This window comes from Diceros bicornis, chromosome 8, assembly GCF_020826845.1.
Source record: "Diceros bicornis minor isolate mBicDic1 chromosome 8, mDicBic1.mat.cur, whole genome shotgun sequence".
NCBI classification, from domain to species: domain Eukaryota; kingdom Metazoa; phylum Chordata; class Mammalia; order Perissodactyla; family Rhinocerotidae; genus Diceros; species Diceros bicornis.
The window spans coordinates 1,657,349-1,673,377 of NC_080747.1; the positions used below are offsets into that span (position 1 = coordinate 1,657,349).

The following is a 16,029-nucleotide window of genomic DNA, read 5'->3' on the forward strand; positions in this document are numbered from 1 at the left end:
TAATATTTAAGGCAGAAATAATATCAATTCTATACAAACTCTTCTGGAAACCTGGAGAAATGGGAATGCTCTTGAACTCATTCTAGGGTCTCAGCATTACTCTGATAACCAAACCTGAAAAGGACATTACAAGAAAAGAAACTACTGCCCAACATTCCTCAAGATCAGATGCAAAATTCTTAACAAAATTTTATCAAATTGAAGCCAACAATATATAAAAAGGATAATACCTAATGACCAAGTAAGGTTCATCCCAGGAATGCAAGGTTCACTTAACAACTGAATATCAAGCAACGTAATTTATCACATTGACAGACCAAAAAATAAAAACTATATGATCAACCCAAAAGATACACAAAAAATGCTTGAGAAAATCCAATATCTATTGTTGATAAAACCTCTCAGCAAACCAGGAATAGAAGAGAACTTCCCATACCTGATAAAGGGAATCTATGAAAATCCTATAGCCAATATCACACTTAATGGTAGATACTGAATGATCTCCCTCTGAGATCAGGAACAAGGCAAAAATACCCTGTGTCAACTCTTCTATTCAACATCATACTGGAGGTCCTTGCCGGTGCAAAAATGCAAGAAAAAGAAGTAAAGGACATCTGGTTGGAAAGGAGACATTAAGCCTGGCTTTATTCACAGATGACATCATCACCTATGTAGAAAACCTGATGAAATCTTCATAAAAAATACCATAACTAATAAAGTGAGTTTAGCAAGATTGCAGGAGACAAGATCAATATACGAAAATCAGTTATATCTCTCTACATCAGCAATGAACAATTGGAAATTGAAATTACAAAACAATACCATTTACCATGCATCAAAAATATAAAATACATAGGGATAAATTTGACAAAAGATGTGTAAGACCTCTACAATAAAAACTGTAAAACTTTGCTGAGAGAAAATAAAGATCTAAATAGATGGAGAGATATACTGTGTTCATGAATTGGAAGACTCAGTATTATTAAGGTGTTAATTCTTCCCAAGTTGATCTATAGATTCAACACAATTCGAAAGTCTTAACAGCTGTGTTTTTGGTAGAAACTGACAACCTGGTTCTAAAACTCATATGAAATACAAAGGACCCATAATAGCAAAAACAACTTTGAAAAAGAACAAAATTGTAGATGTACACTACTCAACTTTAAGGTTCATTATAAAGCTACCGTAATCAAGACAGTATGATATTGGTGTCAATATAGACAAATAGATCAATGGAATAGACTAGAGAGTCCAGAAATAAACCCACACATATATGGTCAACTGACTTTTGACAAAGATGCAAACTGAATTCAGTGGAGAAAGGATAGTCTACTTTCAACAAATGATGCTGGAATAATTGGCTAGATGCAAAACAAAATAAAACTTTGATCCACACCTCACACCATATACAAATAAACTCAAAATGGATCATTGACCTAAATGTAAAACCTAAACTATAAAACTTCTAGAAGAAAACAGAGGAAAAAGTTTGCGACTTTGGGTTATAAAAATAATTCTTAGATATGACACCAAAATCACAATCCATGAAAGAAAAAACTTGATAAATTGGACTTCATCAAAATTAAGAACTTCTGCTCTTCAAAAGATACTCTTAGAATGAAAAGACAAGCCATGGACTGGGAGAAAAGATTTGCAAATTATATATCTAATAAACTACTTGTATCCAGAATAAATAAAGAACTCTTAAAACTCAATAAGGAAACAACCTGATTGAAAGAAACAGCAAAAAGATGCTTCACCAAAGAGCATAGGCCAATGGCAAATGAGCATGTGAAAAGATGCTAAACATCATTAGTCCTTAAGGAAATGCAAATTAAAACCACAATGAGATGCCACTTGACACCACTGAAGGCTCAAGTTAAAAGGACAGATCATACCAAGTGCTGGCGAGGATGGGGAGGAACTGGAGCTCTCATACACTGCAGTTTACTGTATGCCAATTATATTTCAATAAAGCTGTTTAAAACAATTTAAAAATACCAGACTGTGTTACCACTGTGCTTACATGCTACTGCCTCTGATGCTGTGCCTGTCTCTCAGAAAAGTATTACCACCAGCCCCCACCCCACAAAGCTCTCCAGGATTCCGCCCTGGCCTCCTCTTCTGCTCTCCTCCCTATCCCCTCTGCTCCCTCTGGCACCTTGGCCCTTGCTGGGCCTGCCACCTGGGCACATTTCCTCCCTTCCCTTCCCTCCACTCAGGTCTCAGCGATGTCGATGTCGCCGCCTGAGGGAGGCCTCCCCAATTGCTCTCGCTGAAGGAGCTGCCCCACACTCCACCTGGCACCTCCATCTAATGAATCAATTTATCTTCTTCCTGGCTTTGGCAGAAGGACCGGATGGGGAAGAGGAGGGGAAGAGAGGATGGCGAGGTGGTGCAGTTGACGATGGTGAAGCTGGAGGGGCGATGGGGTTGGGGGATGTGAGAGGTCTGGGGTGCGATGAAGCCGCCAGGCTGGAGGGAGAAGCCAAGTCAGGAATGAGGGAAATTTAATTAAGGCCGGTGCTGGGTAGGATCATGAAGGGGCAAGGCTGAGGGGAGCAGGGCCAGGATGGAGGTGTCCTGGGTGCCAGAGCTTAGCAGTCACCCTGCAGTCACTGCCACCCCCTCCCCAACCAGGCCTTCCTTCCTGCCTGGAGCATAGCCAGGCTGGGTGGATTGTCTGCAGCTGAACACCCAGCTGTGAATTAGTAAGAAAGACTCCAAACACTGGCGAGGCCCGTTTTTGAGAAGGGCAGCACCCCTCCCAGGAACCCCCCATCCCAGGACCCCCCACCTGAGTGCCTACTTTGTGCAGGCCCCCCACTTGGCCTTATAGGGTTATCGCAGTCCCTTGTGGGGTTCCAGCGACAGGGGCAATAGTCACTGTGATCGCGCAGGTTGCCGGGGTTGGGGGACGTGGGGGGTGGAAGGCTCAGGTGAGAACCCAGCCCTGCCCTCTGACCTCAAGCCAGTGCTCGGTGACTCAACCTGGCTTCTGTCTCGCCCTGTGTCAGCCTGCACAGCCCTCTCACTTATGAACGAATGATCTGATGACGGTCATTACGCCTAATCTGTTTTTCAAGAGTATAATTAATTCCAAGTCCTCCTCTATTTTTAAACCACTCAATCATTCTTGTTTTTCCTTCCAGGGGCATGACATGGGTGGGAGGCCTCGGTGCCCCTTGAATGGCAGCAGGGACACCCACCATGGGGACGATGGCTGCAGCAGTGAGGCCCGCACCCAGTGCCCAGCCCCAGAACGGCTCTGGCAGAAGCGGCAGTGAAGTACATGTCCCGAGGGGGAGCGAACGAGGCCCCGTGGGGCAGGATCTGCTGTCCAGGGTCACACAGCCGCCAGAGAGAGGTTAGGGTTAGACCAAGCCCCACCCTGTCACCCCATCCAGGAGGTGGTCCTCTGCAGAGGCCCAGGAGAGCCCACCAATGGGGCAGGGCAAGGCCAGGCGGTGGCTCCTCTGCATCTCAGCTCATTGAGTGGCCAATCAGTCTGCACAGCGTGCTGTCCCTGCTGCTCCCATGCCTTGACTCACATCCCCTTACCTTTGAAAGTGCCAGCTCAGGACTGGCCCCCAGGACACTCCCCACAGCCCTGACTGCCCGCACCAGGAGCTGTGGCTGTTCATCATACACTGGAAAAGGAAGCACGTCTTTCCAGACCATGGAGGCCAGAGGACAGCAGTGGCCCTTGGACACTGATGAGGTCCTGCCCAGGGCAGGGGCTGATCCAGGGCATCAAGCAGCTGGCCCCTGACTCCATCTGCTGGAGGGAAAGTCAATTCGGTGATGCGTGAACAGAGCACATCAGAAGGGCCAGCCCCATGCCTCTGGGGAAGGTTTCTTGGTAACAGACCACTCACCATATGCTGCTGGAGGAAGCTCAGCCTGTGCCTGCTGCATCCTGCCCTTCCCTGGGCTGGGCACCAAGGCCAGGCAGAGGTCTGCAGAGCACTCCATGGTGTGGCCTGGAGGGACCCCAGGAGGATAACAGTTCTCTCCATGCGGGGAAGAGGGTCGATGGGGCCAGAGGGTAGCTGGAGCCGTGCTCCAGGAAACACAGGATGCCGGCCTCCTCTCTGCAACCACTGCTGCTCGGGGCTGGACCCAGGGCATCCCCAGGGCCCTGACACCACTCACCCAGGGTCCCCAGCCCGGCAAAGGGCAGAGGAGCCCAGGTGGAACCGCCACAGGGCCATGGCGTGGAGGAAGACAAGATGACCACTGGAGAAGGAGCCAGGCAGGCAAGAAGCAAGTTCAATGAAAAGCTGAAGCTAGAGGCACAGACCCCTCCAGAGTCTATGCTTAGGACAAAATTCCACTGGAATTTTTTTTTTTTGGTGAGGAAGATTGGCCCTGGGCTAACATCTGTGCCCATCTTCCTCGGTTTTGTATGTGGGACGCCACCACAGCATGGCTTGATAAGCAGTGCGTAGGTCTGCGCCTGGGATCCAAACCCACGAACCCTGGGCCACCAAAGCGGAGTGTGCGAACTTAACCACTATGCCACCAGGCTGGCCCCCCCACTGGAATATTTGAAATCACCCTGTCCAGCCGTCACACCACCAGTGGGGAGTGAAGAACAGTGGAAATTAGGCTAGGAAGCAGTAAAATCTGGTGATGTGTCGGGGAGGTAAAGTCAAGACTGATCACAGCAAGATGGCAAGGGACACAGTGAATAACAATCCTGAGTAACGGTGGTGAGTAGTGATGGCAAGTAATGGTGGCTGAGTAACAGAGGTAATGACAGCAAGTAAGAACGGTGAGTAATAAGGTCAGTAACAATGGAGAGTAAGATGTGAAGTAACAATAAGGACATGCCACAGCCTCTTGGCTTCTCCTCAAGATGCCATGTGGTTGGGGACTGTTGTCAGCCCATTTTGCAGATGACAAAACTGAGGCTCAGGGAGGTTGATGGCCAGCCTTAGGTTGAGCAGCAGTCCACGGGCACCATTCCTCCCCTGGACCCCCCCCACCCCCCATAGCTGCATTTGCAGGTGCAGGAGAACACAGTCTCCAGTGCTGCTACCCAAACAGGTGAGGAAGCACCATGCACCAGCAACTCCCCTCGAGGAGATGTCCCCCAATGTCAACTCTCTGCCACTACCACGCTCTGGAAGGAAGGAGCTCATGGTCAGAGCACGTGTCACCCACTTAGGGCAGAAGCTCAGAAGCCTGTGCTAAGGCTTCCAGATTCCTATCATTCTACCCAAAATGACTGCCAGGGAGGCCCACCAAGCACATGACGGAGAGGCAGGGCACCACCCGCCGGACTCTCAAATGCAGCCGCAGAACTGAGTAACACAGAGCAGGCCGCGCCTTACGGGGTGGGACACGCAGTGACAGTTTCTGGGGCCCCTAAGTCAGCGCCAGGGTAACCCTGCCTGTGCATCAGGATGGCCATCAGCCCCAACAGTCTCGCTCTCTCTGATGGTCAGAGACGTCTCAGAAGGCAAGACGGCCTGGCCCCGTGGGAAGGCATCATCTCTCACTGAGCATCAGGGTGCAGAGCTGACCGGGAGGACCCCAGCTGGAGATGAGGAGAACACTCCCTGGCCTGGGGGAAGGAAGAATGGCCCGCACGACCAACCGGAGGAAAAGAGAGGCAGAGGACCAAAAACTGTCTCTAGAATTTTTATAAATTTACTTACACAAAATAAAATTAAAGAAAAATAAAATTAAAGACATCTGCAAATCAAAAAACATCAATAAACAAAACCAAAGGGCAAAAAAGCACGTTGGGAAGAGCTATCCAACACACCAGACAGAGGGATGTTTTCAAGTCAGTAAGAAAGACACGAAAACCCAACTGGAAAATAGGCAGAGGGCACCAACACTGACTTCACAGGAGAATAAAAGCAGCAGGGACACCAGTTGTCAGAGAAATGCAGCCCAGAACAACAGGGGCTTTCTGTTCTGCCTCTCTAGGTGGGAAAAGCAGTCAGCGTTGGCCAGGGGGACACACCACTGAGGCGACACAGCGGTGTTTTTCTGGAAAACAATCTGACAGCAAGTGCAGAGCTTTAAAGCCTTCATACCCTCGCTGTGGTGATTTGACTCCCGAGGATCGATTCTAGAGGAATAATCCGAGAGGCAGACACAGAACTGTAGGGGAGAGTGACCACAGGCTCAGTTAACATGGTGAAAATATGGAAATGGGAAAATGTAGAATAAATTAGCACACGTCCTTAGGATAGAGTAAAAGTCTATGAAAATTGTGTTTTCAGTGAACTTTGCAGAGAAATGATCATAAAATAATATGCAGTGGAAAAAAATAAAACTGCTCATTGGATTTGAGATGATTTTTATTTCCTTCTTTTATTCTGGTTTTTTTTTTTTTTTGGTGAGGAAGATTGGCCCTGAGCTAACATCTATTGCCATCTTCCTCTTTTTTTGCTGAGGAACATTAGCCCTGAGCTAACATCTGTGCCCATCTTCCTCCACTTTGTATGTGGGACACTGCCACAGCATGGCCTGATGAGCGGTGCATAGGTCTGTGCCCGGGATCCAGACCTAAGAACCCCAGGCTGCCAGAGCGGAGCATGCAAACTTAACCACTAGGCCACCAGGCCGGCCCCCTTTTATTCTTTTTTATGTTTTCAAAAGTTTCTACAATGAACGGGGACCACGTTTATAATCAGAAAAAAGAGAGGGTCAGTGTTATTTTTTCAAGAAGGCAGACTGTTGGAAACGCACTTTAGTAAAATGTCCACAGAAAGGACGAAGATAGACTTGAGATGGGGCAAGCTTCTGTTTTCTAGACAAGTGACTTATTTAGCCAGCTTCAAGAGTGTGGAAGTTTCTGGATAATGAGGTAAGTCTAGACAGGGAACCATAAGCTTTTTAAAAATGCTAACTTTTCCCAAAAAAGGTTAATCTATGAGCACTGAAAAGGTAAGAAAGAAGGCAGTAAAAAGAAAAGAGCCGAAAGACACATGGTTCTGGAACATTCTGCCCAGGACTCTGCCAAGGGTGATGTCCCACCACACTGGGCAACAGCACGGGTAGAATTGCTCCATGGTGCAGTCGGCTCAAGGTAGGGCCTGGAGAAATGCCACAGATGGGGGCTTCTCCTGGCTGGGACCCCTGCTCGAGGACCCACCTCCTGGCCTGCATCAGTTCCTCCAGCCAGTCTAGCAAGGACCCCTGCAGCCCTGCCCTTCCACATGGAGGCTTTATTCTGCTTGACCGAGAAAATACGCTCCAGGTGTGCTTGGGACAAGTAGGCCCTTTGTCACAGCCTGGCGTGTCTCCTTCATGGCACTCGACTGAATTTGTGGAACACCGAGGCCTGAGGCTGCACCTGTCTGACTCACACACAGGACCAGAAGCTCACGAGTGCAGGGCCACGCCTGCTGTTCACTCAATGTCCTCTGTGCCGCATATCCAGGGGCCACAGAGGCACCCGCTAAGCAGACAGGCCTCAAGGTCAAATCAGCTCATCACGCGGTGAGTGATAATCGAGTGCAACCCTATGGGGCAGAGCCTATCAGCAGAACGGGCTCACACTGCAGGCAGGAGGTCCAGGCACTTTGAGCTCAGGCAGATATCAACCTCTCGGGGTCTCAGTCTCTCCATCTGCCCATGGGAGGGATAATCGCCTGCACCTCTGTATGAGACCAGCTATTTTCACCGTGCAGCCTTGCACGAATGTTACTTAACACCAACCAGACTTCAGGAGTCTCACCATTGGAATTCTGGTGAACTTCCGCTTGTGTGAGGCTGGTCTTGTGTCTGTCTGTCTGTTTTAACAGTACCCATGCTTTGTCACCTCCGTATTAGAGTTAGATCATGCTCCATGAGGTTGGGTCACCTGTCTTGTTCCTGGGTGGGTCTCTGGCACCTTGCTCAGCCACCCAGGAACCAGCTTGTAATGTGAATGAATGATGCTCCCGATGTATGCACTGCCTGTGGATGGGACAGGCACCATCTGCTGACCCGATTCCCAGCTGCCCCTGGTGCCCTGCTGGGACCCGGGGCACCACTGTCCAAGATCCTGGCCCAAATGCATGGCTGTCCTGATCACCGGGCCACCTGCCACATTCTTCCTTCCTCAGACCCTCTGCACCTTCTGGAAAAGCTTCCCTGGAAGATGGGACCATCTCTCGAGGCCACCATGGGGGTTCTCTTTCCTTATCTCAGTTCAGCTTCAGTGTTTGTGCTAAGCTGGATGAGTCCTGGAAAGCTGAGGGTGTGACGTGAACGAGCAGTGTCCACGGTGGGACACGTCAGGAAAGCAGGAGGGGAGTTCCAGACAGAGTCGGTGTCCACTGGCTGTCACCTGGACCAAAACAAGAAGGCAGGTCAAAACCTGAAAAATCCACATATCCTGCCAAAGAATTTGTAATGGCTTCATATCACCTTGTAGAAAAATGATTCACTTACCAATCAACTCCGGATCACTGAGTCGGAGGCCCTGAGGGAGAAAGCCAGCCAGTAGGTTGTGGACAATAATTCATTCCACTGGACATAGCTGATGAAGCAGGGCTCATATCTCAAAAGCAGCCTTATCAAAAGGATGAGAGGACGTGTGCACGAGGCTGCTCATTGCAGCACCGTCTGTATTAACAAAGTCTGGACACAACCCAAGGCCAGCAGCAGCCCTGGCTGAGTACACACTGGTCCGGCCACACAGTGGGGTCCCATGCAGCCAAAAGTGACAACAGGGACATCTCTAGAAACTACCATGGACAGGCCTCCAGCCTAGAAGGTCAGAAAAGCAAGAAGAGTGTTTGCAGGATGAGGCCTTTTGCCAAAGAACGGGAGGGGGAAGAACGTGTGTGTGCACGTGCACGTGTGCATGTGTGTGTGTGTACATCTTTGCTTATATATATATATTTTTTTTTTTTTCTTTTCTGGTGAGGAAGATCAGCCCTGAGCTAACATCCGTTACCAATTCTCCTCTTTCTGCTGAGAAAGATTGGCCCTGGGCTAACATCGTACCCATCTTCCTCTACTTTTTATGTGGGATGCCCGCCACAGCATGGCTTGATAAGCATTGTGTAGGTCCGTGCCCAGGATCCGAACCTGCGAACCCCAGGCTGCCAAGGCGGAGCAAGCGAACTTAACCCCTACGCCACCAGGCCAGCCCCCTCTTTGCTTATATTTTTAAAATTGAAGGATAAACTATAAAAAATTTAAACCTGTTACCTTTAGGAAGAACTATGTGAAGGGACAGGCTTTTTTGTATGTATCTTACTCTGTAGACTTGACTGGGAACCATGCAAGTATGTCACATAATTGTAAAATTAAATTAGATGTAAATGGCAATCTCTATACATCTAATGCTAAATGAAACAAATTAATCTACTGTGAGTAAAAGTGGGGCACAACCTCCAGGAGAGGAACACTTTCAAGTGAATTAAAGCAGCCACTTGACTGTATTCTGGCGGGATATGCCCTAAGGACACAAGACTGTTAATAACACCTTAGACAATAACCAGTGATGGTGAGGACGTGGAGAAGTCGGAACCCTCGTACACGACCAGTGGGAACGTAAACTGCAGCCACTTTGGAGAACAGCTGATGGCTCCTCAAAAAGCCAAACATAGAATTACCAAATTTTCCACAAATTCTTCCCAGATACACACCCAAAAGAATTAAAAACTAATGACCACACAACTTGTACACAAATTTTCATAGCAGCGTTATTCATAATAGCCAAAAAGTGGAAACAACACACATGCCCATCGACTGATAGATGGATAAACAAAATGTGGTCCATCTAGAATATTATTCAGCCATAAAAAGGAAAGAAGTACTGATGATTGCTACAATGTAGATGAGCCTTGAAAACATTATGCTTAGTGAAAGAAGGCAGATGCAAGGTTGCATGTGGTGCGATTCTGCTTATATGAAATGTCCAGAATAGGCAAATCCATGGAGACAGAAAGTAAGTTAGTGGTTGCCAGGGGCTGGGGGAGTGGCGTGGGGAGTGACTGCAGACCCCACACAGAAAAGGCTCCTGCTGGGCGCCTTTTCTGCGGCCCAGGCCACAGAGCATTGGAGCTCTGATGGGAGGAGAGGGGGAAGAGCAGCCCTGACATGCACAGGGTCCTGGCCAGCTCCCTGCACACTGCCGGAGGACTGTGGCCACACGCTACTGCAGGGAGGACGAGGCCAGGAAGAAGGAGGCGGTGGCTACACGGCCCTACAAGGTCATTGCCCCTTGTCCCAGAAGCTCCCTTCCCCTGGTGTGAAGACCCGTCCCCCAGGCAAGGCTCTTACACCCGTGCACCTGTCCCCTCCCCTCCCCCACCCTGCTGGACACCCCTCTGTGCCCAGCTCCCATGGCTCCTGGTGGGGAGCCGTCTCCAGCCTCTAGACTGAGCCTCCTCCCCTCCCTGTCCTGCCACCTCCTGTCAGACATGGTGGAAGCCGGGGGGAAAACCCCGAAAGGGAGGGTCCTGGTGAGACGACCATTGGTGGTGACAATGTAACAGTGGCCTTCCGTGAACCACTGAGGCTAGTCTGGCACCTTCTTTTCCCGATATCAAGGCTGGAGTGGGCACATGGCGGGGGCTGGGTCAATGCTCGTTGAATCTGCTTCATTCAGGCCAAGTCCAGGGTGTGGGAACAAGGAAAGTGAGTGCTGCCTTGAGTCTAAGGAGATGTGCAGGTGCCCACCAGGCCCACCTTTCCTAGTCGGCTGCCTCTGGGGGAGAGGAGCGGAGCAGGGGAGGGCAGGGGAGAGGAGAGCAGAGTCCTGGGAGCACAGCCTGAGAATCTGCCCCACAGTGGTCTCAGGATCCTGCCATGGCCCCCGGGGGCCCCACGTCCACTGCTGAGGGTCTGTGCAGCTAATTGCAGCCCCATGTAAGCTGAGAGGCCACAGCGGTCAGAAAAGAGAAGTGGAAAGTGTGCTCAGAGGTGGCCACGCCCACTGGCCACTGCCCAGTCCACCTACACTGGATCACACGGGGCCAGGATGGGCCACAGTGGCGGAAGGGGGTGGGCTGAGGGCTTGGCACTATGCCCACGTCACCTGAAAGGTACCTGTACCTGTAACGGTGCCATCAGGGGCCCACTGGGGACATTTCTCAGCTGGACCCGGTGACCAGGCCCAGGAGGGCCTGATATAAGCTGTTCAACTCCCTGCAGAGGTGGTACCCCAGGCCCGGCCCCCATCACCTCCCCTCACACACAGACCACTCTCCTGAGAAGCCCCGTTGGAAACATGCCAACACTTTGAGAATCAGCCAACGCGCAACGAAGCACCCCAAGTGCAAAGTTAAGAGAGGACGAATCCAGCCCCTGCCGAGCCCGCTCTTACCTGGAGTCGGTCTCCCCCTTGGCCACCTCTCCATGCTGATTCTCCTCCCTGGCCTCCGAGGACTGCCCCTCGTCCTCCTGTCGGGCCTCAGGCTCCTTTGGCTGACTTGCGCCGTTGCCCTCTCCGTGAGACCTGTCTGCTGCATCCACCCGGGGACCTGAGGTGTGGGCCAGGCACTTGTTGGAAGTCGGGGCTTTGAGGTCCTGCCTATCGGGGGCGTCTTCTGAGGGCAGGGGGGCCGGGGCGCCCATGGGCAACACCTCCAGGGCAGGCTGGGCCTCCTCCAGTCTCTCGGCCGGGCCCTTGGCGCTGGCCTTGGCAGAGCCAACGTAGGAGGCGCTGATGACGCTTCCAGGGCTACACTTGTCCCGCAGACTCTCCACAGCATCCTCCCTGCTGCCCCCACAGCCTCCACAGCACACGCAGGAGTTAAGGAGGCAGTTGGTGGCCGCAGCGCTGAGTTTGTGGGAGCCACCCTCCAGCCCCTCGGCCGTGGGATCTGATGGAGAGATGCCATTTCCTGGGGCTTCCAGGGTGGTGACACCAGAGTCCAAGGAGGTGGGTGATTTGGGATTGAAGATGACCGTGGCTGAGAGCTTCATGCCCCCTGTCCGGTGGGCGATCATCTCGGCTGTCTCTGCATCGTCCACACTTACCTCCCAGCCATCCAGGTGCGGCTGGGAGTCCAGGCAGCTGCAAGAGTTGGAGCCCACCGCCCACAATTTGCTGTCCTGGATGTTGTTGTTATTGCTCAAGTCCCCCTCCTCTGCCGTGGTGGGCGCACTGACCCCCGCCTCTCCGCACCCTCCGCCCTGCTCTCCCTCCTGGGGGTTGGCACTGGTACTGCCCGCCCACCCAGATGGGCCACCCGGGGCCTCTGCTGTCCCCTCCACATCATCCATGAAGAACACCCTTCCCTCCTCCTCATCGCTGCCTGGCCGCAGCCTTGCGCTGCCTGGGGAGGCCTCCCCTCGGGGGCTGCCCTCGGCCCCCGGCCTGTGCGCAGGGGACTGGCAGGCGCTGGGCGGGGAGAGGAGGGAGGACATCTCGTCCCCAACCCTGTGAACCATGCGGTTGAGCTGCTCCAGCTCCTGGTCATCATACTGCATGGAGCAGGCCAGCTCCGCCTCCGGGTTTTTGGCCTTGGCTGAGAGCAGCTCCTCTGGGGGAAGGGATTCAGGAAAGGCAGGCGCCAGGGCCGGGGGCACCTGGGTGTCTGCCCGGATGGGGAACTCCACGTCTTGGGAAATGCAGAGGTTCCGTTCCAGCGTGTGAAGCTCCTCCTCTGTCAGGGTCTGCAGCAAATCCCTACAAGGGTCAAGACAAAAACCAAGGGTGAGGGTCCCAAACGCCACACCAGCCCCCAGGCCACACCAGCCTCCTGGCCGAGAGTGGACACAGCGCCCTTGATATCTGCACCAGCAGGAAAGCAACAGGCGAAGAACACTTGCAATTCAATTCCCACGCACAGTTTCCTCCACTGCAAAGTGAGGCACCGGTCTCCAGGGTTCTTCCGTGCTGTGGGCCGGGACAACGGCCATTCAGGATGGAGGACTGTGACTCTAGAATGGTTTCTTTCCTAAAAATGAGATTCTGAAACTTCTTGCTGAAAACAAGAAAGCCCTGATTCTTGGGGATATGATAATTGCGTTAACAAAAACTTTTAGAAGTGAAAAAAAATGTTGGTTTGCATATAGACTCTTATCCTTTCGTTCAATAGGTATTTCTGAGCACTGTCTGTGTGCCAGGCACTGGGCGATACACAGGAAGAAGACAGGCATGGGCCCTGCCCCTGGGGGTGACCTTGGAAGAGGCAGAGAATAAATAAATATTTATATGAATGATGACTGAACTACAGTAGTGACAACTGGAACAAAGGCAAGTGCCCACCAGAGGGAAGGTACAGCAGGGCACCTGGCTTAGTCTGGGGAGACTTCCTGGAGGAAGGGGCATTGAACTGGAGACTCAAAGATGGAGTTAATTTAGGGACAATGACTAAGATGAGCCTAGAGCAGGTCACACAGGCCAATGTGCCTTGCTCTCTGCTGGGAAAAGCTCAGGCCAGCTGTGATCTGAGGCCCAGGTGAAACATCCCAGTGCAGTCACCGAAAACACACAGAAAGTGTACTTTTCAGAACCACACAGCTTGTGAATCTTTAGAAGTGAATACACTGTGCCCAAATCAAGAAATAAAACACTAACCAGACTCCCAGGCACCTTCATGTGCCTTTCTAGTCACTCCCTGCCATTGCCACCGTCCTGACTTCTAAAGACATAAGTGGTCTCCCCTGTTTCTATTCTCTGCATAAACAGGAATTTGCAGTCTGCACTTTTTTGTGGCAGGCTTTGTTTGCCAATATTATATCTGTTCAGAGTCACCAGAGGAAATACAGAGTGCCCAGTTTCAGATAAACAACCATACTTTTTAAGTGTATAAATATTTTTTAGGGACATACTTACACTAACAAAGTATTCATTGTTTATCTGAAATTCATATTTAATTGAGCATTCTGCTGTTTTCATTTTGCTAGATCTGACAACCCTATTTGGTGAGATTCATCATTGTTGTAGGTCATTCAGTCTCACGGCTACACAGTCTTTCACGGTGGAAACACACCACCGTTCATCTATGAACCTGTTCCATGCCTGATGGGCTCTGGCTGCCGTGACCCACCATCCTCGAGCGCCTCTCCTGGGGAGCATGGCATGTGCATTTCTGCAAGCGCACACGTAGAGAGTGCCGCCGAGTGTCGGCGAGAAGCGTGGACCCACTGACAGCCCACCAGAGTGTCCGCTGACAGTTCTGCTTGCCCCACACCCTCATGAACCCTTGGTGTTTTTGTTTTAAATTGCTGTGGACTGCAGACTAATGCAGTTGCGCACCAGTTTATGTGCTTCTTGGCCCTCAGAGATCCTCTCTGTGAAGTGCCTCGTCAAGAATTTTGCCCCTTTTTAATTGGGTTATCTGTCTTTTTCTTATTGATTGATGGGAGTTCTTCATATATTTTGGATTTGAGTTCTTTGTTGGATATATTCTCTAACTCTGTGGCTTGCCTTTTCACTCTCTTAATGGTATCTTTTGATGAACTGAAGTTTTTAATTTCAAGAAAGTTCAATAAATCACATTTTTTTCTTTATGGTTAGTGCCTTTGTGTCCTTTTAAGAAATCTTTGCCTACTCCAAGGTCACAAAGATGTTCTCCTTGATTCTTTCCTCTGAAAGTTTCATTGTTTTCTTTTCACATTTGTATCTGCAATTTATCTGGAATTGATTTCTGTGTATGATTGTGGTAAGGATCCAGACACATTTTTTGTCATATGGATATTTATTGATTCAGCCTTTTATTGGAAAAAACCAACCATTCTCCACTGTTCTGCTGTAACTTTTGTCACAAGTCAGGGAAGCGCATATATGTTGGTCTGTTTCTAGACTCTATTCTGTTGAACAGGTGGGAAGTCTATCCTTGCACTACACCTCTGTCTGCGTTACTACAGCTTTACAATGGGAAGTGTCTCCAGCATTGTTCTCTTTTATGAAGCACACTCAGCAGAAATGCACACATATGTTCCCAAGAATGGTCACACCAGCAATATTTGTGGAAAACACCAGAAGCCCATCAAGAGTAGAATAGATAAATAATGTTCTTCTTCTTTGTTCTTTTTCTCCAGCAATCTTCTTCTAGGCTATTCTAGGCCCCTTGCATTTCTACATGAATTTTAGAACTAGTTTGTCAATTTCTGCCAAAAAAAAGAAAAGAAAAGACCTCCTGGGATTTTGACCGAGATTACATTGAATTCACAGGTTAATTTGAGAATAACTGATATCTTCTCAATATTAAGTTTCCCACTCCCTGAATATGGAATGGCTCTCTATTTATTAACGTCTTTAAAATTTTAAGTCAATAATATTTTGTAACTTTCAGTGGAGGTCTTGGACATCTTCAGATTTGTGCTTAAGTAGTTGACATTTACTGACACTATTATAGATGATATTTTTAAAAAGTTTTTTGTGATAAAATACATATAATATAAAATTTACCATCTTAACCATTTTTAAGTGACAGTTTAGTGGTATTAAATATTCACATTGTTATGCAACCATCACCACCACCCATCCCCATAATTCTTCATCTTATAAAACCGAAACTCTGTCCCCATTAAACAATAACTCCCCTTTCCCCTCCCCCCAACCCCTGGCATCCACCATTCTACTTTCTGTCTCTATGGATTTGACTACTCTAGGGATCTCATGTAAGTATTCATATCATACAATATTTGTCTTTTGTGAGTAGCTCATTTCACTTAGCATAATCTCCTTAAGGTTCATCCATGTTGTAGTATATTGCAGAACTTCCATCATTTTTAAGGCTGAATAATATTCCACTGTATGGATGGACCACATTTTGCTTATCCATTCATCAGGTCAATGGACATTTGGGTTACTTCCACATTTTAACTATTGTGAACAATGCTGCTATGAACATGGGTGTACCAATATCTCTTCAAGAACCTACTTTCAATTCTTTTGGGTATACACCCAGAAGTGGAATTGCTGTGGTAATTCATGTGGTAATTCTATTTTTAATTTTTTGAGGAACCTCCATACTGTTTTCCATAGCAGGTGTATCATTTTACATTCCCACCAACAGTGCACAAGGGTTCCAATTTCTCCACATCCTCACCAACGCTTGTTTTCTGTTTTTTTGAGAATAGCCATCCTCATGAGTGTGAGGTGGCATCTCA

The 16,029-nt window shown here is 49.3% G+C and overlaps 1 protein-coding gene across 2 annotated transcripts in view; it reads right to left on the reverse strand.

Moving 5' to 3' along the window:
* ZFYVE28 (zinc finger FYVE-type containing 28) overlaps positions 1–16,029 on the reverse strand; it is a 127,593-nt gene that overhangs the window by 21,968 nt on the left and 89,596 nt on the right. Inside the window, exons 8-9 of one of the 2 annotated variants that reach the window (XM_058546575.1) lie at positions 11,288–12,595; positions 5,726–8,296 (exon numbers count right to left, since the gene is read on the reverse strand). In XM_058546575.1, the coding sequence (XP_058402558.1) occupies positions 8,293–8,296; positions 11,288–12,595 (1,312 nt within the window). In that variant the 3' untranslated portion in view covers positions 5,726–8,292. Of the gene's footprint in view, positions 1–5,725; positions 8,297–11,287; positions 12,596–16,029 lie in introns of those variants that run through there. The other variant, XM_058546576.1, reaches the window with a different exon arrangement.